Source organism: Trichoderma asperellum, chromosome 4 (genome assembly GCF_020647865.1).
Source record: "Trichoderma asperellum chromosome 4, complete sequence".
Classification (NCBI taxonomy): Eukaryota; Fungi; Ascomycota; class Sordariomycetes; order Hypocreales; family Hypocreaceae; genus Trichoderma; species Trichoderma asperellum.
This window is the reverse complement of record NC_089418.1, coordinates 376,184-401,990: the sequence shown is the minus strand read 5'-3', so window position 1 is coordinate 401,990 and position 25,807 is coordinate 376,184. Positions and strand designations below refer to the sequence as shown.

At 29.8% G+C, this 25,807-nt stretch overlaps 5 protein-coding genes across 5 annotated transcripts; all 5 read left to right on the top strand.

Annotated features, from left to right (window-relative positions):
* Nucleotides 1-325: 325 nt before the first annotated feature.
* On the top strand, nt 326-1,263 carry TrAFT101_006514 (uncharacterized protein; the record flags this gene model as incomplete). The annotated part of the gene is made up of 4 exons (XM_024910017.2): nt 326-624; nt 687-765; nt 823-1,014; nt 1,065-1,263. The coding sequence occupies exons 1-4, from the start codon at nt 378-380 to the stop codon at nt 1,261-1,263; spliced, it is 717 nt and encodes a 238-aa protein (XP_024758171.2). The 5' UTR covers nt 326-377.
* Nucleotides 1,264-18,152: 16,889 nt separating this feature from the next.
* TrAFT101_006513 (uncharacterized protein) lies at nt 18,153-19,006 on the top strand. The gene is made up of 3 exons (XM_066127793.1): nt 18,153-18,320; nt 18,395-18,495; nt 18,584-19,006. Exons 1-3 carry the CDS (start codon nt 18,242-18,244, stop codon nt 18,902-18,904), a joined length of 501 nt encoding a protein of 166 aa, XP_065983906.1. The 5' UTR covers nt 18,153-18,241; the 3' UTR covers nt 18,905-19,006.
* An 858-nt stretch (nt 19,007-19,864) lies between these two features.
* Nucleotides 19,865-20,733, top strand: TrAFT101_006512 (uncharacterized protein; the record flags this gene model as incomplete). Its single annotated transcript, XM_024910825.2, has 2 exons — nt 19,865-20,051; nt 20,121-20,733. The coding sequence occupies 2 exons, from the start codon at nt 19,865-19,867 to the stop codon at nt 20,666-20,668; spliced, it is 735 nt and encodes a 244-aa protein (XP_024754834.1). The 3' UTR covers nt 20,669-20,733.
* A 41-nt stretch (nt 20,734-20,774) lies between these two features.
* TrAFT101_006511 (uncharacterized protein) lies at nt 20,775-20,993 on the top strand (the record flags this gene model as incomplete). Its single annotated transcript, XM_066127792.1, has 1 exon — nt 20,775-20,993. The coding sequence occupies one exon, from the start codon at nt 20,775-20,777 to the stop codon at nt 20,991-20,993; it is 219 nt and encodes a 72-aa protein (XP_065983905.1).
* Nucleotides 20,994-22,976: 1,983 nt separating this feature from the next.
* On the top strand, nt 22,977-23,771 carry TrAFT101_006510 (uncharacterized protein; the record flags this gene model as incomplete). The annotated part of the gene is made up of 1 exon (XM_024904673.2): nt 22,977-23,771. One exon carries the CDS (start codon nt 22,977-22,979, stop codon nt 23,769-23,771), a length of 795 nt encoding a protein of 264 aa, XP_024754835.2.
* Between the last annotated feature and the right edge of the window lie 2,036 nt (nt 23,772-25,807).

The following is a 25,807-nucleotide window of genomic DNA, read 5'->3' as shown; positions in this document are numbered from 1 at the left end:
TTCATTGTCATAAGCCACCGTCGCCCAACTCTGTTTTCAAACTATTATTCCAGCGCCATAACCACGCTATGGAAGCTCGGCTTATAGGCTGTCAGACATCCCATTGGGTTTCTATAGGCGGTCTCGGTGCTTATGGCGAGTTAGCATGTAAGCGCCAAACTATAAAACAGTCGAGCGAGGTTCTTCAGCTGCTTCAAGTAATCATAAATGATCTGGCTGCGTAAGCGGTATGCAGCTTTCGTACGATTATAATTGCTCTAATGTCCCTCTCAAGGTATATCCTCATACTACCTCGTCCATCATAACATTAATTCCCATTGCCTTTGCAACGTCACATTAAAATTCGAAAACTCCCCGAGAGCGCTGAGGTATACAAAATGACTAACAAAATGAATAAGATAGTCCTTATATTTGGCTTTGGCCCTCGGATTGGTGCCGGTGTAGCTCGCGCATTTGCCCGCAATGGTTACAAAGTTGCTGTGGTTTCTCGCTCAAACAAAGCAATTGAACCTGGCGACGATTACTTATGGATTCAAGCAGACTTGTCGGATGCCTTCTCAGTCGAGGGCGTATTCACTACGGTCAGGAGTAAGCTAGGGATACCAAGCGTGGTTGTGTATAATGGTAAGAGTGTGCTTGGCTAAACAATGAGCGGATTATAAGCTGACATATATATCCTCTGATAGCCTTCGTTTATTCTCTAGAGGGTTTCGATGAACCATTATCCTCTGTAATCACTGATACTCATATCAACACTTTTTCTGCGTATGCGAACATGTTACCGTGAGTGGATAATGCAATTTTATTAAACTGAGTCTATAGGTATGCTGCCGCTCAATTGGCAGTCAAAGGCTTTGCAGAATTGCCACCAGATGCCTCCAAGACGTTCATTTACACCAGTAATAAACTGCATCTGATGGCAATGGAGCCCTTACTTTCCTTTGGAATGGGAAAATCGGCATCCGCACATATGATTCACTATCTATCGGAAGTGTATAAATCCGCTGGTTATAAGTAGGTGTCAGAGTTGTGATCAAACGGGCAATACTAACAAAGTTACATAGGTTCTACCACACCGATCAGCGTGAACCAGATGGGACGCCCAGATACGCCAATCCCAGCCCCGAAGCTCATGGCGAACACTACCTTAGGTTGGCAGAACAAAAAGATCAAGGGAACTGGAACAATACCTTTGTCGAAGGAGGTAAAGGCTACGTCAAGTTTGATGAATCCCTTACATTCGGCGGTCGTTTTCCAGGTTGAGATGCGATTACGCGTATACAAGCTACTCATCCAAAAGAGTATATAGAATATATATACATAATGACAAGAATTCACTTACTCAATCTTGACTCCCAGTTTACCGACATTCTTGAACCCCCAGAAGCTTGCCAGTACCGCTGCAAATCCAACCCCGCTGTTATACCACCAACCCGTCTTGTAGCCCTGGAGTAGCGCTTCATTCGTACTTGTTAGATGTGACAATGCTGTCACTTGCTGCGAAAGGATTAATTTTGAAGCGCTGCCAATACTCTTTCCAATTTGAGCAAGCATATTAAAGACACCACCAGCCAGCGGCTGTCTTAGACGGAAAGGCGGAAGTTACTACGATATTTGTAATAGTGTAAATCAGATATGCTCCCAACGGGTTTATCGCCATTTCCCGAAATATCTCGTGTAGAAATATAAGTACATTCCCATTTAGCTCTATATAGTACTCCACCTGTACCAAACATGTGTTGCCAAAAAGGCAACGCAAACTGGGCTACTTAAATGCAATAGTTATATTTTTCAAGATAATATTCCGTCAAGGATATACAAGGCTTAAACTTTGTACGCTATCATTGCCATTTCTATATCTGTATTTGCCGGCAATTGAGCAACGCCTAATGACATCCGGGTAGGACGTGGCTCGGGCATCATTTCTTCCCATACCTAACATTGCTTAGTATTTTATATACTACATCGGCATACGACTACTAACCTGATTAACTAGAGGGAAATTTTCATCAAAATTCTTGATGTAAATGGTTGCTTTCACCACATTTTTTAATGTCATCTCATCAGCGGATAGCACTGCTTCAATGTTCTTAATGACTTGTCTTGTACGATCTTGGATCTGTACATAACCTGTATAAGTATGTGTGGCACTAAAATGGACCGAGTCATAGTGTATTACGTACGGTCCCTTCAACCATAGTGCCGTCTGGAAGTGCACCTAGAGTACCTTGAGTCCATAAGAACGGACCTGCCCTTACGCCCTGAGCGAACTATTACCAAGCTTGTCAGAAACTATGGACTGATTGTAAGGAGAAATGAAAACAAGATGGAAAACAGGAGAAAACAGCATGTAGAGTATCATGGTCATACCAGTCCTGGGATTGGCGCGCCTGGAGCATTCTTTGTGGCAATGTGTCGCAGTGCCATAGTATTAAAGATTGTTGTTGATATGCTTTGAATATGCGTCTTATGAAACAGTTCTGGTCTTTTATTTCCAAATAAATGGTCAAATGGTAGTATTTATAATTTCAAAAAACGCTTATATATTGAATCGCATTGAATCTTTTGAGAGTTGCAAGTACGTCAGCTTTGCTTCGGGTAAATGAAAAGGCGACTAATTGGAGCGTGAGTATTGACATCTAAAGCAACACCGCAGAGGAAGAAAACCGGTTTTAAATTTCACAGCCCAACTAACGGTATCGAAGCGGCAACAATTATGTAGAATTCACGCTCAGTGCAGCTGCCCCATATTTACAAATTTCCATGATGTGGAATTTGAGAGAGAGCGCTAAATTGCATTCTCTTTGTGAATGTATCACGGCCCTCCTCTGATGCAGCAAAATATAACACCCAGGACATTCCTACTATTGTTTCTCATTATTTGTCTAAAACAAACATTAGAATTCAAAAAGTCTCTGTATCACCACCCCCAGTCACGCGACAATCAATCACAACAGTCGCAGCAGCCACAACAACTACCATGTTCACCGTACTCTTTGAAGTGCATCCTTCCGTGGAAAAAAAGTCTCTCTATCTTGATATCGGGAAAACGCTTAGGCCAGAACTGCTCCAAGTAGATGGCTTTATCGATAATATACGATATAGCTCTCTGACCCAGCCTGGCTGGATTTTATCGCTCTCTACTTGGAGAGATGAAAAGTCACTAGTTAGATGGCGAACTCAGGGTCTCCATCACACTGCCCAGGAGAAAGGGAGGAAGGAAGTTTTCCTAAACTATCGATTGAAAATCTGCGAAATTACGGCCGATACGCACAAACCAGACGGATATAAGATACAAGAACAGCGACTAGACGCCACGCGCGCAGGTGATGCAGAAGCAGTTGTGCTTGTTAGCATGGATAAAACAGTGTTACAAGATACAAGCCAAGAAGAGATTCTTAGACATCTTTGCTTAGAATTGAACAAAGTAGAAGGTTTAGTGTCTTGGAGTGCTTTCAATGCTGTACTTGACCCAGGCGACATTATAGCCTATCTGTCATTTACTACCGCTAACGCTGCATGCGACTTTCTTAAAGCACACGGAGAGCAAGAGCATATTAGATACCGTGGAGGAAGAGTTATAAGAGACTACGGGATGTACAATCGGCAAGAAGCACCTCAATATTATCCGGACATAGAACGGAGAGAGTAAAATGAGGGAGAAAAGAAAAGCCGAGCACAAAGTGCCAACTCCGTAGGAGGGAGTACATATAGACTCTATGTCGTGGTACCAATCAGCAAATTTACATTTGACTTCTATCACTCTTAGGTGCGCGTGTTACTCTAATGTATACCGCACTTGTAGATTAAATCATTTATTATCTGGCAATACTAATCAGTCGTGTTAACAGTCGAAGATTGATAGATGCTCTTGCCTTGTTGTATAACATGGCTCACCAAGTCATGACAAAAACTATTGTACGTATCTCATGTGGTAAGCAGAAAATTCTTTTGATTTGACACTCTCCTTGCATAAGCATCGATCGTTAGCGGGGAAGAAGAGGCCCTCACATTCAATCAAAATCAGCTAAATAACTAAAAATCGCGTTCTACCTCACAATCTACTTATAGAATTGGACATTAGAACGACCACATACACGCCGCCAATTCCAAACACGAAAAAGATAGACGCACCGTCGTGGAAAGAACCTGTTGAATATCCATCGCTCGCAATCTCAGGGGCCGTGACCACCATACTTTCTCCCTGTGGACCAACAATAGCCTATGACGTGTCCACATAGTTACTGTACCACCATACTGTTTTCAACAGTCTGTTTTTAGCCTCAGCGCTTCAAGCCCCTGGTTCATTGTCTCAATTTCACCAGCTGCATCCATAAGTGACTATCATAGCTCTTGAATGCGCTTCGGTTTTCGTTTCCGACATGCTCTTTGAGCTCTCCGTCGCTATATCGGAAGTGATTCAGACTTGTAAACATACTACACTACCAATCTGACAGGTTAAAAGCCTCTTTAGCCCGAGGGTTGCAGCTCTGGCTGCTAAAGATGCATTATTGTGATGGGTTTTGCGTTTCTTCTTCATTTCTTTTTTGTATCAATCTTATCCTCGATAGAGGAACTATGAGATGATATACTTGTCTCTCTGCCTCACTCTTTAATAAAGTTAGGACTCGTAGCAACCCTCCCAAGCTTCGAGATAAAGCCATACCGAGATAAAGATTTGGAAGTTAACGGCATCCGGCAGCTTAGACGGTACATTAAGTGTGTCGGTATAAAAGCAATCTTGTTTTTAATGCGTCAGAGAGAATTTACATCCAAATACGGCTGCAAAATCACAGTTTGCCCAAAGCAGGAGCGCGTTACTGTTACCTACGTCTACTCATCTCCACAACCACAATAGAGTATCTAAGTCTATTAATTATAATACACGCGCCCCTTTTGTTCTCTAGCACGTCTTGCTACTAAATGATTGGTATATAAAACATCATCGGCTTTTTTCGCCATTATACTTGGTGACGTTACTGAGAAGATAATTTGAGATTAGTTAATATATGCTATGCTGTTTAGTCTAGCGTTATTACTGTTGAACAAGGAAGCGCTAGTCCGATCTTACTACGTAGGTTATATAGATTTCATATATATAAGAGGTCCTGTCTCTTAACTTCTCCCCTATATAAAATAAAACCTTTTAATATAATTAATTTAACCTTTATTATTTATTTTTTTTATTAATAGGTTATAAGCCCAGACAGCGCCTTAACCTTAAATTAACTAAAAACAAAAGAAATTATATAATTTTAAATCTCTACTAATTAAAATAATTAACCTACTATATAAAGCATTAATAGGCTTTTTTACTATATTAATTAAAGATAATAATAATTAATACTATTATTAAAAAATAAAAAATTTATATTTTAAAATAACCTTTTATTTTAATAAAATAAAAATAAAATAGCTTTTTTTTTTATTAAAAAACCTTATTTATTATATATTAAATATTTATTTAAAAAAAGATAAAGACTTATTATAATCTTTAACCCTAGCCCTTTTAACTAGCTATTAAATTAAAGTTTATATAAAAAAATTACTTCTTTAGACTAACTATAAATATTAATAAAACCCCTGCTAATGCTTTTAAGTTTAATTATAAAAAAAGCCTATACTTCTTTTTCTTAACCTTTAATTTAATATTATTTTTAGGCTAATTAATTATTAAAGGATTACTTTATAAATTAAATTTTAATTAAAATATTTAAAACCTAGAAGTTAAAAGCCTTAGTCCTAGCCCTAGTCCTTTACTAGGTTTTAAAAACCTAGTTATAAAAGGCAGATTAGTAATTAAGGTATAAGTCTTTTAAAATATTTAAGACCTTTAAGCTTAAAAAGGCTAAAGCCTTTATTAAATTACTTAAGTCCTTAAGTAATTAAATTACTTAAAAAAGGAAAATAAAAAAAATAATTAAAATTAATAAATTTAAAGACCTTCTTTAAAAAAAAGCTTTAATATAAAAAAAAAAAAAAAGAAAAATAACTTTAAAAAAAAAGTAAAAAAATAAAAAAATTATTAAAAATAAATAATTATATTTATATATAGTTATTTTATATTTTTATTTTATAAATATATAAAAGAAAAGAAGACTATATTTATAATAATAAATAAATTAAAAACTGCTTATAAACCTATAGATAGTATATTTTTTTAAAACTTAAATTAAAAATATATAACCTTAATACTTAAAGACTGCATTAATATTATAGATTTTACTTAATAACTTTAAGAATTATATAAAAAACTTCTTTAATTAAATAAAATTATTAAAATTAAAATATTAAACTTTATTAATAAGTTTTTTATTAAATTAGGTAATAACTATAAAAACTTTTTATTTATTTTTTATTAATTTAATAAACTACTGCTTAAAAGATTAAGTATATTAATAATAAAAAAAGCTATTACTTATAAATAAATAGTTATAGTAATATAATAAAAAAAGTTATTATAAAAATAATAAAACTTTAGTATTATATTTATAAGTATTAGATAATGCTTTTATTATTAATATTATTATAAAATAAAATATATAAAAAATAAATGCTTTTATTTATATTTAAAACTTTAAGCTAGAGTTATAAAATAAAGTAAAAAAAAAAGACTTAAGACTATAATTTAATAAATATTTATAATAAATAATATATTAAATAAAAAAAATATAGCTTTAGCTTTTTTATAAAATATAAATTTAATAAATAATATATTTATAAATAAATTCCTTTTAACTAAAGTTTAACTTAAATATTTATAAGTAATAAAAGCAGTAATAATAAAAATAAATTTATTTATAGCCTTTATTTTAAATAATAATGCCTTTAACTATATTATTTACTTAAGGGAATACTTTTAAAAATACTTTAGGTTAAATAAGTTATTAATAACTAAAATAAAAAGAATTAAGTTAATTTTAAAAAAATTTAGAAATTATTTTTTAAAAACCTTTTTAAATAAAGAAATTTAAAAACTTTACTTAAGTAAAATACTTTATATTTTAAACACTAGCTTTAATTTTATATTAGTCTTTTATTTAAATAAAATAAAATATATAATAATAATTTAAAGAAGAAAAGCTATTATTACTAAAGGGGTAATAGTTTTACTTATAGCTATACTTTAATATAGAGTATACTTTATTAATTTTTTATAACTAGGTTTAGCTGCCTTTAAAATTAAAGATTTAAAACTATAGATCTAATATAATTGCCTAGGATATTTAAATAAAAAAAGAATTAAATAACTTATAAAAATATTTACTAGAATTAAATTTATTATACTAGGAATAACTTGTAAACTATATATTAGTAAAAGATAAAAAGAATAACTATATATAGGCTTAATTAAAAAAAGAATAAAGCTATTAAAAAGCTTATATATAGATATAGTTGGTTTTTTCTTTATTTAAGGATATAATAAAAGCAGGTATTAGGTAGTGTAATGAACCATACACTAGATAGTTAGTATAGGGTAGATTCCCAAGGGATAAACCTAGAATAAGTTCTTTAGGTTTATGTTAAAGGATGGGTTAGAAAACCTATAGGCAATAATATTATAATAATAGTTATTAGTAGGGATTGGGGGTGCTTTTTAATTTATAGGTATAAAACTATATTAATAACTGGCTATTTAAGTTATTTAAAAAAAATGTAAGAAGTAACTTATATATTTAGTTAGCTAAATGTCCTTAATGTACTTAATAGTTAAATTTATTAAGTTATACTTAATATACTTAATAATAGATTTTATTAAGTAGTTTATAATTAGTTAATAGATTATAGTTAATTTATTTATGTTTATTTAGTAGGCTTATTATTATAACTTTAAGTATTAGGTTATAATATAATACTCCTCTTCTATTAGTCTTATTCTTAAGACCTTGTTTTTAAATCTATACTTTCTTTACTATTTATAAATATTAATTTTTACTTTTTTTATTTTTTTAATTTTTTAGTTAATAAAATAGCTAGCAGTAAGCATAAGCATTTTAAATTTTCCTAGGTTTTATAGTATAATATACTTAAATATTTTATTTTATTTATATTATTAATTATAAAGCTTTATCTTTATTATAAAAAATATAGTTATAAATATTTTACTTTTAAAAAAAATTCTCTATATTACTTATAATATATTTATTATTAATAATTAAATTATAAAGCTTTTAGTTTTTTTATATTTTAGCTTTAGAAAATAATAACTAAAGGTATTAATTTTAACTTTAAGTTAAAGAGGGCAGAGGAGGCTTAGTTAAAGGCTGATGTATACATAAAGTATTTTTATATTTAAAAGAAGGAATAGTTTAAAAAAATAAAAAGAGCTATTAAGCAGGGGATTAATAATTTAAAAGAGTTAAAGTGAGTTAAGCATAAGGAATGTAAAGCAAAGGCCGCTTGCTAGGCTGCCTTAGTGTCTAGTTCTTCCATCAGCCTATCCCAGTCTATTAGCAATATTAATTAATCTGCCTTTAATCTAGACCTATTATTATTTCTACCTTTAATAACTAATAAAATTCCTATAGAATTATCTAGGCATTTTTCTTAAGTTTTTTTTCTAAAATCTAAAAATCTTTAAATAAATTATATTTTTTTTATTTTATAAGATATTCTTATTTATTTATTTTTTTATTTATTTATATATAAGTTAATTTTTTAATTTTATATTCTTTTTTTTTATCTTAAATAATAATTTTATTTATAATTAATTTATTTATTTTTTTATTTACTAATGCTTTTTTTAGTAGTAAAATATAGAAGACAGCTGTTTTTAATTTTATATTATTAAGTAGGTTTAACTTATAGTTAACTTTTTTAATTTTCTTTAAGATTTTAAATAATTTAAGTTTTTTAAAATCTAGTTTATTATTTAGTTAGTTTATTTTAATATTTAGTAGCTTTTTATTATATAAATACTATAGTAAATAGGCTATATCCCCCTTTTAAAGGGTTAGTCCTTTAATCTTTATATAGTTAGCTTATTGTTTTATATAATCTTAAATAAACTTAAGTTATTCTTTAAGTTCTTCCTGTAATTAAATTATATCTTTAGCTAAAATTTAAGTGTTTTTTATATTTAGACTATTGTAAGGTAGTTTATAGGCTTCTAGCGTAAATCTATAATTAATATAGAATAGTATAACTCCTGTAGACTTTAAAATAAAGCTATTATATTAATTTTATGCTGTAAGAAGCTTTTTTATTTAATTATTTTATATAAGGTTAATGTAGTATTATAAGTATACTTTAATAATTTAATTTATTTTTTTTATTTAGCTATTTATTTATAGGTAGTATACAGTGCTTAGCTTATAATAAGTATTAAATTTAGCTATTAATTTTTGCTAAAACTTAAAAGTAAAGGTATTTCCTCTATTTAATATAATTTCTGCTGGTAATCTATATTTTATAAATATATGCCTTATATAGAGATATACTAAATCTTTTATAATATAGGATTTTTTATATAGTAAAAAGTAAGTTTATTTAAAGAGCTTGTCTACTATTATAAAGATACTATTATAGACTATATTAATTAATGGTTTTTTTAACTTTAGTAAATTAATATAGTTAAATATAATTATATATTAATTTTATTTAAGAACTAGAATAGGTTATAATTTTTTATATAGCTAATGTTATTTATTCTTTATTTTTTTATATATATTATATTTTTTAATAACCTCTTTAACTTTTTATTTAAGTCTTTTAAAGCAGTAGTAATATAATATATAATTATAGGTAGTTTATATACTTTAATATACTGCTGTAATTATACTATAGTAAATATCCTATATTACTTTTATTTATAATTCTTCTAGTACTTAAATTTATTTACTTTATTTTAGAAGTCTATTAATTATAGTTATTTCTTTAAAGAGCTATTTTAGCTATTAATTTTTAATTTAATTTTTAATTTTATTAAAAATAGGATTATATTCTTCTATAATAAATAAAGTATTAATTTTAATTTATTTATAATTCCTTTAGTTATTTTTATATAGAATTTATACTTTAAATTTAAGAATTTCTTTAAAATATTCTTCTTTTTAACTTAAAGCATTAGCTTTTTTATTTTTTATTCTTTTACAGTAAATAATCTTATAATTAAAGTCTATTAAAAACTTAAAATAATAAGTTTATTATATAAAGAGTTATTATATAGTTATAAAGTAAGATATATTTTAATAATTAATATAGACCTTAATTTTATATTTATTTCCTAGACAATAATATTGCTATTCTTTAAATGCTTTAATAATTACTAAAAATTCTTTATTATAGATAGAATATTTTAGTTTTAGCCTATATAATTTTTTAAAAAAGAAAGCTATTAGTTTAAGTCTTCTTTCTTTATTTTATTATCTTAAGGTTCCTCCTAAGGTAAAGTTAAAAGCATCTGTTTTTATTTCAACAGGCTTATTTAGGTTATATATAGTAAGTATAGATTTACTTATAATAGCATTCTTAAGCTTTTAAAATGTTAATTTTATTTTATTAATTTAAAATAGTTTTTTATTTTTTTATTTCTTCTTACTCTTTTTATCTTCCTTAAGTTAAATAGCATTAGTTAATAGTTTTATAATTTTATTATATCTTTAAATAAATCTTTAATAATAATTAATAAGTTTTAAAAAGCTTTATAATTCTTTATAGGTTTTTAAAAGCTTTTAATCTTAAATAGCAGTAACTTTATTTAGGTTTATTTAAACTTATCCTAGTATAATAATATATTTAAGGAACTTAATTTATTATATATAAAATTAGCATTTATTTAGGTTAACAAGGAGCTTAGCATTTTATAATTTCTATAATATTTTATAAATATATTCTTTATATTCTTTTAATATTTTTAAAAAGATTAAAATATTATTAATATAAGCTACTATAAAGTTATTTAAGTATTTTTTAAAAATAAAGTTAATTTTCTTTTAAAATAATGCTAATATATTTATAAGTTTTTATAGCATAATTAAATATTTAAATAATCTATATTTTATTTTAAAGGCAGTTATTTATTTATATTTTTTTTTTATTTTTATAAGTTTATAGGCTTCTATAAGATCTAGAGTTATAAACTAGTTTATGCTTTATAGTCTTTCCTTAATTTTAATAATTAATAGTAAAAGTATTTTATTTTTAATAATTATTTTATTAAGCTATTTATAGTTAATAACTAAATAAAGTTTTTTATTTTTCTTTAGTATAAAGATAATAAAGTATTTTATTAAGGAGTTTAATATTTTAATATATTTTTTATTTAATTATATTTATAGTTATTTTTTAAGTATTTTAAGCTTAGTTTTATTAAAATTGTAGATTTTATAGAGTTTTAGTAAAGTTCTATCTTTAAAAATAATCTTATAGTTTTATTTTAAGTAAAGTAGTAGTTTTTTTTTAAATACTTACTAATATAATTTCTTATACTTTTAATATTATTATAGTATTTTAGCTAAAGGCTTATTTTTATTAGCTTTAAATTATTCTTTTACTTTTACTAGCATTATATTAAGTTTAGCTAGTTTTATATAATATTTAGCAATAATTTTATTAATTTATATAATTTTTACTTTTTATTATTAATTATTATATTATAGTAATATTAATAATTTTTTAAAATTAAATTTAACTTTTTTATATATTTTTATTTTTTTAGCTTTATTTTTTTTATTTTATTTCTTTTTTTTAAATTATATAAAAGGTTTTAGTTATAGGTCTATAAATATATCTTTGCTTTTCTTACCCCTTTCCTAGCTTAATTATAACTTTAAGGAGGTATCTTCTTCTTAAGTTATTTCTTTTATCTTTTAGTTAATTATAAGGTTATATTTTTCTAACTATAAGTATTTTAGTAAAATATTATAGTCTTATAGATCTAGTATATTAAACTTAATATCTTTAGTTTAATTAATAACTATTATAAGAAGATAATTAGTCTTATAGGTAATAGTTATTTTTATATTTATGCTTACAATATTAAAGACAACCAGTAATATTTTCTTAATAATATATAGTATTTTAAGCTAGTCTACTAGGCTGTCAGTAATTAAATTATAATTTAAACTGCTATTTATATAGATTTTAATTAATTATTAGTTTAAATATTTATTAATTACTAGCTTTTTTTTAAATATTTTAATTAAGTTAATAATAATTATATTTAAAGGGCTTTTTTACTATATCTTAAATTAATATTTCTTATACTATTAATATTTAATTTAGTTATTTTATTCTTTAATTATTTAATAATATTTTTTAATTAGGGTTTTATTTTTTTATTTTTTATTTAAGTAGTTATTAAAGTTATAGTTTCTTTATAAAAGTTTTTAAGTTAATTGATAGAACTGGTATTTCTTCTTATAGTATTTTTTACAGTATTATAGGTTATAGTTTAAAAAGTAATTTATTAAGTAATTTTATACTTTAATTTTCTTTAGTTATTTACTCTACTAGTTTATTAATTTATTAAGTATATATATTTAATAATATATATTATTATATTTTTTTTAATAGTATTTTTTATAATTTTTATTAAAAGCATTAAAAATATTATAAATTAAAGTATAAGTATAGGTATCTTTAAGGTTTAATTTAGTAGCCTTTATTTATCCTTATGCTTATTTTAAACTTATTTTTTATAATAGATATTCTTTAAAATATTATTATCTTTTTTTTTATTTTTCTTTTTCTTCTGCCCTTACTTTTAAAATATATATACAGTTATATTCTTTATTTATTAATTTATAAATATTATATTTTTTATAGTTATAATTAAAGTCCTAGGAGTAATAAAGGTTATATTAATATATATAAAATAAAATTAATTTATTTAACTTTTATAGTTTTTTATAATAGTAGTTTATATTTTATAAATAATATTATAGGCATTTATACTTTTTTCTATTAAACTTTAGGTAAGTTTTATTATATTATAGTTTCTAGGAATTATATTAATAATATTTATTATTATTAATATTATTGCTATTATATATATTTTTAAAAATAATTTTATATTTTATAAAGGGGTATATATTTAAAAGAGTATTAATTTACTATTAATGCTTTTTATTAATTTTACAAAAATTATATTTATAAATTCTTTTACTTTTATTATAAATAATTTTATCTTTACTAGTTTCTTTATTTAAAAGTTTTTATTTTTATATAAATTATGCTTTTTTTTATTCTTTAAAGTATTTTTTAATTAATTTATTTTCTTCTTTAAAAAGTTTATATATAGCTTTTATATTTTATTACTATTCTCTTTTATAATTATATTAATATTCTTCTATAAATCTATAGTTTAAGCATCCTTAGCATTTATAATTAAAGTTTTATAAATAATAATTATTATAGTTATAGTTTTCTTTTTAAATTACTGCTTACTTTCCTTTATATTTATAAATAGTATTAATAAATCTGCAGTATTTATAGATTAATTTTATATTAAAATTTAAATCTTTACTGTTAAGTAGTTTATAGAAAGTTAAAGTATTAATTTTAACTTCTTTTTAAGATTTTACTTTTTTTAGCTTTTTTAAATAGTATTTTAATTTATTTTTATTACTTTTATATATAAAGCATATATTATTATAATAGGCAGTTTAATTAAGGCTATTATAAGGTAGTTTAATAATAGTATTTATTTAGGCTTTATTAGCTTTATTATTTTATTTAAAGTTTTTTCTATTTTCTTTTTACTTTTTCTTAAAGTAATAATATACTTTTTTATAGCCTAGCTTACTATAAAAATAGCATTTTCCTTTAAACTTAATTACTTTAATAATATTAAAGTTTATTTATTTAGGTTAGGTTTTATTATCTTTTGCAATATATTCTTTTTATTTTTTACTTTAGTTTATATAGTATTAAGATTTTTATTAAAAGGTTAATTAATAACTATATTTCTTTAGTTTATATTTTTAGCTTTTTTTAAAGTTATAGTTATTAATATTAATAGCTTTTTAAGTATATTTAATAAATCTAATTTTACTTTAATTTTCCTTAAATAATTTATCTTTAACTTTAGACTTAATGCTATTATAATAGATTTTTTTTTTTTATTTTTTTAGTCTAGTTAACTTTAATAAGTAGGTGTAGAAAGATAGTAATATACTTAAATAAGGCTTTTTTTTATTATAAAAACTTAAGTTCTTTTTTTACTTTTTATTTTTTATTTATAGTTCTAAAGGATTTTTTTAGTTAATTTTTAAAGGTTTTATAATTACTAAAAATCTTACTTATCTAGGTTTTTATTTTAATAAGTTCTTCCTTTATAGTATTATAGTTTATTAAAATAAATTTAAATTATTTAGCAGCAGTTTCTATAAGGCAGTTAGCTATAAAAAGGACTTGGTCTTTATTATCTTTTAAATTAATTAAAAAGTAACTAAAATAAGTATTTAATTTAATAAAGAATTTATTTATTTTTAAAGTATTTTTATTAAAGTTATTAAGTTACTTAAGCTTAAGGATTTTTTTTTTTTTTTTTTTTTATTTTTTAATTAATCTTTTAGTTTTTTAATTTATAAAAGAAATAAATTAATTACTATTTGCTTTAAAGTAAGTAATAGATATTATTCTTAAGTTTCTTTATATATAGAAGTAGTTCCTTACTAACCATTACCTTTTATATTTTTATTATTGCCTATAGGTTTAATAACTATTTAAATAAAAGTTATTAATATATAATAAACTATATACTAAATAGTTAATATAGGGTAGATTTTTAAAAGATAAACCTAGAATAAATTCTTTAAGTTTATATTAAAGAATGAGTTAAAAAACCTATAGGCAATAATATTATAATAATAATTATTAATAAAGATTAAAGGTGCTTTTTAATTTATAAATATAAAACTATATTAATAACTGGCTATTTAAGTTATTTAAAAAAAGCATAAAAAGTAACTTATATATTCAGTTAGCTGGATGTTTTTAATATATTTAATAGTTAAGTTTATTAAGTTGCACTTGATGTACTTAATAATAAATTCTGTTAAGTGGTTTATAATTGGTTGATGGATTATAGTTAATCTGTTTATGCTTACCCGGTAGGCCTATTATCGCAACCTTAAGTGTTAGGTTGTGACAGGTAGTATTCCTAGATAACTATATATAAATAAACTGGGTTTTTTTATTTAAATAAAAATTAAATTTCTTTTTTATTTTTAAGTAATTATTTAATAATCTAAAAATGCCTATTTACTATTATTAATTTTTATAATTTAATTTAAGTAAAGAAAACATAAGTAAAATAATATTAGCCTATTGCAGTAATAAAGGAATAGAAGTTATTTATACTAGCATAGATTAATACTAATAGAATAAAGTAATAAAAGTACTTTATTAAGTCCTTTTAAAAAAAGTAACTTTAATTATAATTAATAGAAAAATAAATTATAAATAATAGCCTTATATTCTTAAAATAGTAAATTACCTATAGATAGTTTTTTTAAACTTAAACTTATTTATAACTTTATATAAAGTATAGTATAAAAAGAAACTAAATCTTTTATACTTTTATATATTAAAATTAAAAAAATAAATAATAATAAAAAATAAAAAAATATAACCTTAAGCTATATTTTATTAATTTATTAGTTATTAAAGAAATTAAAATTATATAGTAATATAAAATAGTATAGTTAAAGCTTTATTAAATATTATTTTTTAAAAAGATTTATAAGGTTAAAAAATAACTAAAGCAGAGACTAATATAAAAATATCTTTACTTTTATTATTATATAGCCTTATAAAAAATAAAATTACTACTATAAAAATAGCCCCTTTTATATATACCTTTAAAAAAGAAATAGTAAAATAGCCTATTACCTTTATAAAGTCTTTAATAAAAGAATTAAATACTTTAAGTAATATACTTTTAATTATAGAAGTTACTATAAAAACTGCTTTAAGTACTATAGTTAAATTTAATAACTTAATTAAGGCTTTTTAACTTTTTACTTAAATAATAAAAGCTTTATAAAAACTTACTTTTACTGCCCTACTGGTTAATAAAGATCTAGAAACCTACTATAATATAACTATATTAAAAAAATAAAAATACTAAATAAAGGCTATATTTAATAAAATATATTTTTTTAAAGAAAATAAAATATAAAAATTAATTAATTTACTATTAAAAAAGACAGTACTTTAAGGAAAATAAATATATAAAATAAAATAAAATACTAAAAATATTATAGTTTAATATAAAGCCTAGTATATTATTAAAGGATTTAATTAAAAAAAAAATTAACTACTATAAGATTTTTATATTAATAGTAAAGTCTATAAGCTATAAAATATTATTTATACTTATAGTAATATAAGATTTAGAAATTAAATAAATAAATATAAAAATTGCTTTTTTATATAAAGAAATAAATAAAAAATTATATATTAAATAACTTAAAGGATTTAATAATTAATTTAAAAAAGTCTATTATTTAAATAAAGCACTATATAGACTAAAACAGGCACTATAAATCTAGTATTAAACTCTTATAAAATTCCTTTAAGGCATAGGCCTTAAATTTATTTCTATAGATAAAAGAGTTTTTATAAAACTTAAAATAATAATAATAGTTTATATAAATAATCTCTTGCTTATTAAGTTAAATATAATATAAATATAGAAAATTAAAAATAAATTAAATAAAGAGTTTTATATAACTAACTTTAAGGCTTATAAATATTACTTAAGCTTTATTATTTAAAGAAATTAATTTTAATAATAAATTAACCTTCTGCAGAAAGGCTATATTTAAAAAATATTATAATAATATAATATAATAAACTATAACTTTATAAAAACTTTAATATAATTAAATAAATTAAATATAAATAATAGTTTAAATATAATAAAAAAAAAGAAAATAATTTATATAAAATAATTAAAATCTTTAATATAAATAATATTAAATATTAAATTTAATATTGCTTTTTTAATCTTTTTCTACAGCTGTTTTTTTAATAATTTAAAGTTATTATATAGATAAATTATTAAAAAAATATTTTAATATTTTAAAAGCATATAAAACTATAGCCTAGTATTTAAGGGTTAACTCTTTCTTTTATAAGGCTATATAAATACTAATTATATTAATAATAAAGCAAGCAAATAGTTAACCTAAGGCTATATTTTTAACCTAGGATTTAATATAATTAATTAATTTTTAAAGAAATAAACTATAATAGTATTATTAACTTATAAAGCTAAATATATAATATAAATATAAATAAAAAAAAAAGCTATCTAGCTATAAAAATTAATTATAACTCTTACATATACTTTATAACTTATAATAAAAATAATAAATATTTATATAAATAATTAAAGAGCTTAAACCTTTATAAAAAATTTAAAATATTATAACTATATTAAATATATTAATATTTAATATTATTAAATTAAAAAAAAAATTAAAAATAAAAAAATTAAACTATTATATATCTCTTTAATTAATAAAATTATAAATAAAATAACTAAACTACTACTAGCTGGGGTATTCTTTAAGTTTAAAAAGGCAATTAAGGTTAAATAACTATAATCTAGTAAATTAAAGAACTTCTTAGCTTAAGTAAAAGACTAAAACCTTAAGATTAACCTACCCTATATTTTTATTATTAATCTATTTTATATCCCTTCTTTATCTTTATTTTAACCTTTTAATTATTAAAGGCTATAATAAAAGGTAAGTTAAAGAGAGATATAAAAGGCCTATTTATATTATTAACCTATAGCTAGCTTAAGTAGGAGTGTTAAATAAAGAAGCGCTAGTCTAATTTTACTACATAGGTTATATAGATTTTATATATATAAGAGGTCCTGTCTCCTGACTTCTCCCTTATATAAAATAAGACCTTTTAATATAATTAATTTAACCTCTATTGTTCATCTTTCCTATTGACAATTACATCATTTAGTTGCGAAATACAATTGTCTGGGCGTTGCTCTGTATATGTTGGCCGATGCTGCGCATACTCTAGGTGTTTTGTACCGCTCTATTGCTCTAGATATTAGTTCGTCATGCGGCGCCAAGCCCAACTATTTCCCGAATACTCCGGTCTGCTCTCACTATATAAAGCCTGGATGGAAATGCTTTTTTCGACAAGAATCGTTAACACCAATACAATACGCATTCAATCTCAAAGAGCATCAAAACAACACAAAATAACACATTATACTGCTATTAATATATTATTACACTTCACTTTTCCTTTACTTTTGAAAATGACTCTGGAGCAAAAGAATAAGAAAATTGTTACCGAATATTTTGACCGCTACTGGGTCAAAGGCGATGTTTCGGTAGGTCATCATCTCATATGTCATTATACAATGAATGAGACAATCAAATGATACATTATAATAACCTGTAATAGGTAGTGGATGAGCTTTGTTCCGATGATTTCATCATGTCTTATCCTAACCATGGGCCACGACATGGGAAGGAAGGGGCGAAGAAAATGCTCTCAGAGTTTATGCAGGTAATTCATTTTGTCATTTATTCAATCCATCACATCAAGGTCTAAATAAGGATATGGCAACAAAAACTAACACTGGCACTCAAAATAGGCATTTCCAGACTTGACATTTAGGCAGTATCAAACGCCGTTAATTGCCGAGGGAGATTATGTAGCTGCCCAGTGGGTTGGGAGAGGAACTCACACCGGAATTGCCTTTGATGATATGGCTGTTGGAAAGCTTGCTTCACCAAATTCCGGAAAGAAAATCTACTTTTCCGGCATGACAATTTTTACATTGAAAAATGGTAAAATTGTAAAGGAAATCGCTGAAGAAGGAGGGTTGACAGTGCTTCAACAGCTTGGCCTTGTTCCCCAGCCGAATCCTGGTAAAGAGATCAAATGGGATGCAGAGGGCAATCAAATCTACTAGCCAACTTCTCTTTAGGTATATTCTGAAAAAGGGAATAGAATCGTGGTAGAGTAGCTTCCAGAAATATGCACTTTGTAAATCAATTTACCTATTGACTTGCTGCTTGAGTGGTGTTCAGTAGACTGAAACGGTCCAAATATACAGCTACTATTAACAATGTTGCTATAAATGCAAATTCAAATTCATCAGTTAACTCGAACTGCATACACTTATTATGCCTAGCACTCGCACAGCCTTATTAGCACCTAGACCCCGATGTAGGCTAGGTTCTTTAATCCGCTGGGTGATTCTTGTGCCTGGCCCGATGAGGCGGCTAGGGCCTGTAATTTGCCTCCCCAGGAATATTCGTTGGAGCGGGCCTTCTAACCTCTCCACCTGATGACCCAGAGGTGCGGAGAAACTGTGCAGTGTAATTGGCGGCGAATGCGGGGGATGGCAAGCAAACTTGCGAGTTCCCGTGGCGTACGCTAACAAGGAACAAACCTGGGGTAGCAAGTTACAAAGCAACAGCTGCAGCAGGTAAATGCAGAATACAACCCAAGTAAGCGGCGCTAGGGTTTTGCCGCTTCAAAAGCAACTGCATACCAGTTGAGTATATTTTAACAGCTATTCGCGGGAACTATGGCGATACAGGTGAATGGTTACCTATGCGAGGGTGTGGTAGCTTTTCCATTCATGGTTGACATTTGCGAGCAACACAGAAGCCAGGCAATTATTGATGTTGTCTGGTAGTAGAGTATGATCATTTATAATAGAATTCCGCGGTACGCAGTTTGCTCAGTCCTAGTATGACGTAGGAAGGCGTGTTTTGATGAAATCGTCGCTAATATCGGGCGACCTGTCCAATATATAAAGGCCTTCTTAGGACAAGGAGACGTACTGTGAATACAGTTCGTGCGACATCACAGACAAACATTAACGAAGAGACATATTACACCCAACTATCTACCTTCTATCATCATGGTTTATCCAGCTATCGAAGTCACCGTCGTCACTGTTGGAAATCGCACGATTGAAGATGAATCAACAGAGGATGGACAGAAGTATATGAAGGCATTTCACGCAGCAGCAACAACTATTCCTGGGTGCTCCCGTGGATGTTGGGGCAGAAGCGATAAATACCCAGACAAAGTTATTCATTTTATCGGTACGTTTATGATGTCCTACGAAAGAATAAGATAATAAGGATCCGTCTAATATATAAATTCTATAATAGACTATGATACGCGCAAACATCATGATGTTCATAAAGCACTTATTAATGGACCTACACCACCAATTCTTCTGGATGTCCAAAGCAATGAGACCGTCTACGTTATTCACCCAAATACGAATGATCGCAACAAGGTTTATTATGCTCCATATACTACAGTTACTTTCTTTTGGGGAATTGAAGAAGATAAATGGACCGATGCTGCACCAGAATTTTTTGCTGCTGTAGCTAAATCCGATGGCTGCACTGGGTATATATGGGGTGAAGTAGATAAGCCTATTCTCTCCGACTTTGACGGATATGCTTCGTTGGGTAGTGGGAAGTGTGGAGTTTTAATCACTGGTTGGCGCAGCAAAGGTCAGCACGATCGCGATATAAAGAGTGAGCGAGTTGTCAATGCTTGGGAAGCAGTTGGCCGATGCTGTGCCAAGGCAGACGATTGGGGCACGAGCTTGAGGATCACTGAGAATACCGGTCATATTCACCGATGGACTACACCTTTGCCATTGAAGGATCGTTCTGACTGGCTTCCGGCGGCTGGGATGATTTAATCCAGATAGTTTTACTATTGAGACCAAGTATATAGGATTATGAGAATATGAAAGGCATCTTGCAGAAGACTCTGGATAGCGTTTCCGAGACCGCAAAACCATTGTGATGATCCGCAAACTATCACCATCCACAGTTTCAGAGCAGGGAACTCAGGAGCTTCCAGAGCGAGACGGCATCTATTTGAGGCTCATCGAGGCCCAGGAGCTGTCTGTCCTCTTCTTGTCATCTGCTCGCCGAAAGCGACGCAACTTCCAAGGCACGGAAGAGACCTACTTATCTGTTACTAAGCCTGTTGCCCCATTCAATGTTGGAAGATCTGGATGACTTTGAGAAGTACCCAGTGGGCCGTTTCTATAGCTGTGTCTTGCATGTCGCCCCTCGCGCGCACAGCCCGGAGGTGATTGTATGGTACATCTTACTGCTTTGCCATGTGTTGGAAGAAGTGTATATTAAAAACTTGCTTCTCAGAAAGATTATAGACATCCTTGCTGTTAACGACCCTAGATCCTAAGCCAATCTTCTTTCTCCGATGCTTTTTGTCCTGTCCCTCCGATGCCTAGCGTGCTACTGCATCTTGTGCTGGACAATGAAGCCCCATTGCCAACTTGAATTACTGCTACTTTAGTGCCATTCATAAGCAAGATAGTTAATAGCTTTCTCAGTCACTTTTGCGATAAGATCCGCTCTTCTTTAACCAGCTTGAAAGCACTATTGGCGCTCTCAGCTACCAGCTAGACTCAACTGGCTTCCGATGGGAATAGATGAAATAATAGCAGGCAAGACACGATCGCTTTCTGAGGGAAATGCTTCACGCAAATAGTAGGCAAATGTTGCGATATTGTAAATCATTGAAAGGATTTTCCAGTGCGGTCATCAGTGGTGCGAGCGGCGTGAGTTGAGCCTCTGGTGATAGACGATCCCCGGGTCGTTAACCTTGGACATTTGTGAAGCTCAAGATAGCTTGTCGACGGTATATCATATCCTATACGTGGCTGTTAGTGTCAACTTGCTAGTAAATCGAGGCATCCTATTTTCGGCATAGTCGATGAACTGATTGATAAAGAGGATATTCCATGGCGATGCAGTCGTACGACAGAATGCCGTGTCCACTGAGTTAGGGACAAGGGTCAAAAAGCGATTAGTACTTTGGAGAGAAAAGGAGGAGGGTCAGAGAGGTGGAGAGAGCCGTTTATATATGGCCGAAACCCCCTAACGTGGTAGCAAAGGGGGAACGCGGGACGGATAGCGCAACGTTTCGGAAAGAAGCACAATGCACAATGCGCAGAAGAGCTCTGGAGTTCCAACAAAGGAAGGAAATGGCATTATCTCGATCTGTGAAACTGGGAGTCACCTGCATAAAGCAAATCAGCTACCAGTCGAAAACGGCAAGAAGTCGTAGATCATCACAAGGGAGCTTGGGCTCACCGGAGTGAATGGAGCTGAGGGCTGAGTTCAATATCCTCCTCTCGTCTTCATACTTCCATGCAACTTTCCTCTGAGAGTCACGAATGGTGGAAAGTTCCGTGTTGAACAAATTACTTACCGCCATGACACATGCCAAAGCCGTCGTCCTCAAGGTTGGGTGGTATGTCCAGCATCTGCTGATTGAAACTAGACCAAACGACTGGGAGTTGGGAGCTGAATTCGAGATTGTGAAGGAAGACGCATAAAAACAACAAGAATAAAAGAAGAGGCAGAAGAGGAAAAGAAAATAGAGGCATAGGTCCCCAAGGACCAGCAGCTCTGGATTGTGTGTTTGTTGGTTCCGTGCAATAGTTGTCGGCTGCCAGCTGCCGGCTATGATTCATTCACCTACGACTTAATTTTTGCTTATTGTACAGTAACTTGGGCTCTGCCTCAAATTTTATTTTCGCCATAGTAACTTGGGCCTCGAACCGCTGAATGGTTTTGCCCGTTTTTCTGCATCTTAATACACATTCTGCTTAGATAATATCCTGATACAAGGCAGAGAGCATCTGAAGTTACAATCGAGCATCGCAAGATGGGTTTGGCAGTCCATTGCGAAACTCTGAGTCCCCTCTCTGTAGGTCTGTATTTTCCTTTCACAATCTATAGGTATCATTCCTTGACATTTAACTATTTATCGACAAGTGGAAAAGACTAGCAACCTGAATTCGCGCATCGTATATATGCCTCTGCTTTTCTTTATAGCAGCCGATAGCGCGCCTATGAGCAACTGCGCCTGAACAGCCTTCGAAATTTCGCCGCTGTACAGTGAATCGCTTCTGGAGAGAGAGCCTCTCACCCTCTATCGTTCGACAGGATTACCATGACTGAAAGAAAACTATGCCAGAGACAGAAGACCACACATATCAAAGCTCCTCGCGAAGGACCAAGCGGAAGTATATCGCTATCAACTACTACGAAGACCATTCCGATGAAGAAGACGAAGAAGAAGAGTTCCACCCATATGAAATGGAACATCAAAATATCGATACTAAGACCGAAGAAGACTTTTTCAACATGGCTGATCGCCAAGTCGCAGAGCAGGCAGCCTATCAGGAGGCAGTAGATCATGCTGTAGCGTTAGCAAATCGATTTACAAGCTACCACAATTTACATGTGGACCGAGACTTGCTTGGACAGCCAGAAAGAAATTTATCCGAGGGGAGTGAAGCGCTGAATTCCGGCGAACTACCCAAGACTATTGATAAATGGGGAGGGTGTGAATTGGTTGCGGAGAGAGATGGAACTTTCACGTTGTACACTGAAGGGGGTGAAAGGCTACTTAAAAACATCCTATCAGACCAGATGGAAGAACTCTTCGTGATGAAGGAACGAGATGGATTTATTACCGCCAATTCTATAAAAGAAGACCGTTGGGTAGTTGCAAAGGTACTGCCCCGTGCGAGAAACCTTTACAAGGTTGAACTCCTAACTCCTACTGCCAACAAACGAAAGTCGCAGACCAAGGAGAATTTTTACACGTCATTCTCGATAAATACAGACAACTACGACACTGCTGAGAATGAAGAAGGACAGAGGCGGGCACTTTCTGACATGGGACATGCAAGTACAGGAGCAGTATATATTGGCTACTCGATGTATATGCTGGGCCCAGTCTTCGTAAGGCCCCCCTGACAAGGTGGTCTTTCCAGGACCTTGAAGTATGTTAAGTACTGAGGTTGAGTAGAAAGAAGTAATGCAAGGTACTCACCTAGCAGCGTGGAACCTGTGCAATGTCAGCACTCCCACGATCGCTTGCTTGGAGATGGTAGATGTAGCAGAGATAGCAGAATCTGAGGAATGCTGTTTCCCAATGCTCAGCCATTAATACCCGACATGTTCCATTCCGTCTTGCCTGCTCCAGGGCATCTGTTGACGAAGTAAATGCCATTCTTGACGAGACTCTGCACCTCGTAGGCATCCATGTGAACCTTGTTGAATTTGGCAATTTTTTCCAGGAAGATCCGTTACACTTGGTACGCAGTAGTGCTCGGGTTCGTAGGAGGGGGTATTTGCCAAGGAGATTGATATCTCCAAATGTCTCCAAGGATCGTCTCTTCCTGGGCCTCGCAATGAGGTTCGGCGTCGTTGGAAGGAGTCGTCAGAGCAGTCACCGGTGTCGAGAAACCCGGTTGCGGTGTGTCTGGAATAGGTAGCAGGTGCTGGCGGAAGATTAATCTCGACCAAGGTCTGTTGATGGTATAAATTGCGCTACTATTCATCTCGGTTAGCTGGGTACATATGTAGTTTGAATAGCCGATTTCAGGAGCCCTGCTTGTCTTCTAGGCAGCGCCAATAGCTGTAGAATAATCTGCCTAGGCATAGTCTCCTGGAGTTTTGTTTACACCAGCACTGCATTCGAGGCGAAATGACAAACACGGAATATGGCTGACGCATCATAGACGGCACGGTATGACGGGTATTGGCTCAAGGTAACAAGGTAAATGGAGGTGAGAATAGAGTGTGAAGCCACAAATGTTCGGCCAAAGCCACCCATCTGCCGTCATCTGGCGCAAAAGTCCAAATGGCACACATTTTCTCGGGGAAAGAACTATGGGACGCACAAAACGACTCGAAAACACTAGCAGCAGATGAAAATAAAAATTGTACAGTTGGCAGCCGGTCCGACCAGAGACTGGACGACGTCTACACTCACCATCAGCCCACGTAATCGATCGTACGTAGATCTCGATCGCATGTTAAACGTCTTTGCTACCTCCATCAATTACGAGTGAGTACCTATGTATTGAATGGCGCTGTACCCGAAGCGTTTTATAAATGGCCGATTGCTGACAGCTTTCGAGCTTTGTGTACAAATTGCCTTCGTGCTGCAGCATCATCGGTGATTTAGCACAGAAAGGAGCGCTTTCCTGTTGATTATGAGCCGCTTCCCGCCCATAAGATCAGAGCAGGACTTTATAGTGAGGATTTTGTGTTGGAAAATGAGGGCAGTAGCGGGGTTGAAATATGTCTGTGGACCAGAAAAACAGACTGGCTTCTCACTTTGAACATTTCTTCTTCGCCACCAGGGCAAGCCCCAGCAAAGCAATGAAAAAGAGAAAAAAAAAAAAGTGAGTGCCAAAGATTTTTGCGTTCCCTTCTCCGAAGATAAGAGGGAACGACTTGTCTCTTCCTCGAAGAGATCCCACTCAGATGAGATGGTGAAGAGAAATTCCCTCCTCCGAAATGTAAAGGAAATGATGTACTATAAGACTAAGCCTTCTCGGAAGAGATGGGCTTAGTGACGTTCCCCCCTGCGAAATGTAAGGGAAACGATTGTAATCCCTCCTCCGAAATGTAAAGGGAGAATAGTCTCTATGTAGAAGAGACCCTCAACCCAAATGAGATGAGGAAAAGAACTTCCCCCCTCCGAGATGGGGGGACAAGCCTCCTCCACAGAAGAGGAGGAGGTATGAAGAGGAAGAGGAAGAAAGAAGAAGAGGTGGCAGACGACGAAATATAAGTAGAGAGTGGGGTAACTGGCTAACGTACAATAATTAATGTCATTGGCTAAGAAGTGCGTTCTTCAGATCGATCTGCTGTAGATTGTGCCTGTCGATCATGTGCAACTCTTGCCAGCCGTCTGCCAACTGCCGCTGCCAGTCAATCGCGATTCTCTCTCTCTCTTTCATTTTCTGGGAAGAATATGTATTCTGAATTATCTAGCGCTT